Genomic DNA, 3,142 nt, shown 5'->3' with positions numbered 1-3,142 from the left:
CCCTTGACCACCGCCTGGGTCTCTGAAAGTACCTATTGCCTCTGTCTTGTTTGCTCACCAAGCTCCAGACATGCTAATTTTCCCTTTTAAATGGAAGAGTCTTCCTCCAGATCTTCATATGGCCAACCTTCATTGTTATTCAGGTCTTAGCTCAAATGTCACCTCCTCAGAGACAGATCATCCAAATTAATAAACTGTATGCAATACCATCCCAATCAATCTCTATTAAATAGTGCTGTTTTATTTTAAAATTGCACTTATATTTATCTAGATATTTCTTATTTATTTTCTAACCTAATTTATGGCTTATAAAATCCATGACTTTGTCTTATTAGCATTTAATCCCAGTACTTAATATGCCATCCCTATCACATAGTGAATGCTGAAAACATATTGGGTGAATTAATGTATATATGTATATGTTCAAGTAGTCCCTTATGTATGTCCCTTATATATACATATAATGTATATATGTATATATTCAAGTAGTCCATAATCTAGTAGCAGAAGAGACAATGAAACCTTCTTAAGGGACATAACTCTTCCTTCCACTAACAGGCAACTCTGTTTAAGCAGCAGAAGGGCTATCATTTATTACGGGTAGGACAGGTTCAGAAGCCCATGGCTGGATATAGAAGGAAGGAGATCAAGAAGGTGGATGTTTAACACAAATGGAGAGCTTGAAAGCGGACAAATCAGGTTTTAGGGAGTTACTAGGGTGGGTCTACAGAAAAATAATGGGGAAGGAGAAAGAAATTAGATGGAAATAAGATAATTTTTTTTTCAAACTGAAGGATAAAATCAATGATGAGCCATGTCCTTGGCTTGCCTAAGCATTTATTCCAGCTCCAGGGTCTATAATTATCTAACTTAAAATTAGGCTATTGTAGTGATATTTAAAAGTTATGTAGTATCCAGGGGGAGGCTAATTAAAATGTAATGTTTGTTTTTCCAACACAGATCCATGAATTGGGAAGGCACAGCACCTCTTCCTCATATCTGTCTGCTCCTTAGCAACAGTGGTAGTGGTCCAGCTTTTCTTTCCATGCCTTTTTTTTTCTCTTAGACCCCTGGAACTTTTGTTGAGAATTCAAAGTCACACATATACAGGATAATGTGAGTTAGGAATCACCATGAAGACAAGTATAGTTAGGTCAAGTTTGGGTTCCTTGAAATCCACCAAATAGGGTTTTTTCTGTGAAGTCTGAATAGTTGATATAGATGGTTTCTAAATGTAGTATGGATTAAACATTTCATGGGGACATTGTTAAAATGCAGATGACCATATGAAACACCAAGGATTTAATTAAGTAGGTAAGGGATGGTCCCAGGAATATGCAGTTAAGAACACAGAAGATACAACTTGTTTTGAGAATATGTTTTGAGAAACAATAGCTTATATTGATGTCATTATTACCTTTAAGAAAGAATTCTGAGACGATATAGTTGGAGGGATACCTTGAAAGTGGAGCTGTATTTCTGTGGTAATAACAGAAAAAAAAAAGACATGTCTTTGGATAAACCCGACGAGAGGCCGAATGGCAATTCCAGTTCCTTCCTGTTGACTGGTTTTCCAGGCTTGGAGGCAGCTCACCACTGGATTTCCACACCCTTCTTTTTCATCTACATCTCTGTCCTTTTAGGCAACAGCACCCTCCTCCTTCTCATTAAGGAAGATCACAATCTTCATGAACCTATGTACTATTTCCTGGCCATGCTAGCAGCCACAGACTTAGGGCTGACCTTGACCACGATGCCTACGGTGCTCAGAGTCCTCTGGTTGGATCACAGGGAGATTGGGAAAGTAGCCTGTTTTTCTCAAGCCTACTTTATACACTCACTTGCCTTTGTAGAGTCTGGTGTTTTGCTTGCTATGGCTTATGATCGTTTTATTGCCATTCGCAACCCCCTTAGATATACCTCCATACTCACTTATACTCAAGTGCTGAAAATTGGACTGGGAGTTCTGCTGAGGGGGTTTGTATCTGTTATCCCTCCAATTGTACCCCTTTATTTTTTGTCCTATTGCCATTCCCATGTTCTCTCTCATGCATTCTGCCTTCACCAGGATGTCATCAAACTGGCCTGTGCTGACACCACCTTCAATCGACTGTATCCAGTTGTGCTTGTAGTCTTTATATTTGTGCTGGATTCTCTGATCATCCTCATCTCCTATGTATTGATACTCAAGAGTGTCCTGAGAATTGCCTCCAAAGAAGAGAGGGCCAAGGCCTTCAACACCTGTGTCTCCCATATCTGCTGTGTCCTGGTTTTCTATGTCACAGTCATTGGATTGTCTCTGATTCATCGGTTTGGGAAGCAGGTTCCACATATTGTCCACCTCACTATGAGCTATGTATATTTTCTTTTCCCTCCACTAATGAATCCTATAATCTATAGTGTCAAGACCAAGCAGATCCGGAGTGGCTTTCTTCGCCTTTTTACTAACCATCATAGTCCCTCGCACAGAATGTAAGAAATCTGGGTTTTGGCAGTGGAGCAAAGAAATCTCATATCAAACACCCATGATCAAATCTCTTGGTAAAATAATTGTCAAAGTAGAGCTAAAAATTTCCCTATAGTACCTCTGTAAGCTCAGGTCTTTGGTCTAATCTAGTTTGTGCAATTCTTCTTAAAGAAAATTTTTAATATCTGTTTGCCACTCAATTTTTGTGATAACAACACCATGGGTGTTTATAGTTGTGTCTATAATGTATTCATAATATTTATCTTTAGGGTTTTAGAAAGGTGGCAGATAGGAAAAGAGTTATAAGGATATAAAATAATGAGTTGGTTTGCATGAAATAAAGTTTGGTCTGTTTATATCCAGTGTCATTCCCATGAATTGCTCCACAGAATTCACACAAATTGTGGGAACCTGTATGTCTGACCACTGATGTTCTGTAACTTTCCAGTAAAGAAGTATGAATTCTTCCTCACTCAGTGTTGTAATCACTTATCATCCCAACCATATCATTGATTCCTCCCCTCTCCATCAAATGACCATGAATTTGTCTCAAGAATTATAAGCTTGGGGAACCTGGGTGGCTTAGTCAGTTAAGTGTCTGACTTCGGCTCAGGCCATGATCTCACAGTCTGTGGGTTTGAGCCCCATGTCAGGCTGTGTGCTGACAGCCCATAG

General features: G+C 39.1%; 1 protein-coding gene across 1 annotated transcript; it reads left to right on the top strand.

Moving 5' to 3' along the window:
- The first annotated feature begins 1,507 nt into the window (after positions 1–1,507).
- Positions 1,508–2,481, top strand: LOC131488654 (olfactory receptor 51B5-like). Its single transcript, XM_058690514.1, has one exon. It carries the CDS (start codon positions 1,508–1,510, stop codon positions 2,474–2,476), a length of 969 nt encoding a protein of 322 aa, XP_058546497.1. The 3' UTR covers positions 2,477–2,481.
- Positions 2,482–3,142: the final 661 nt, after the last annotated feature.

This window comes from Neofelis nebulosa, chromosome 10, assembly GCF_028018385.1.
Source record: "Neofelis nebulosa isolate mNeoNeb1 chromosome 10, mNeoNeb1.pri, whole genome shotgun sequence".
Taxonomy (NCBI): domain Eukaryota; kingdom Metazoa; phylum Chordata; class Mammalia; order Carnivora; family Felidae; genus Neofelis; species Neofelis nebulosa.
Note: the sequence above shows the minus strand (reverse complement) of the source record. Positions and strands in the feature narration are given on the sequence as shown.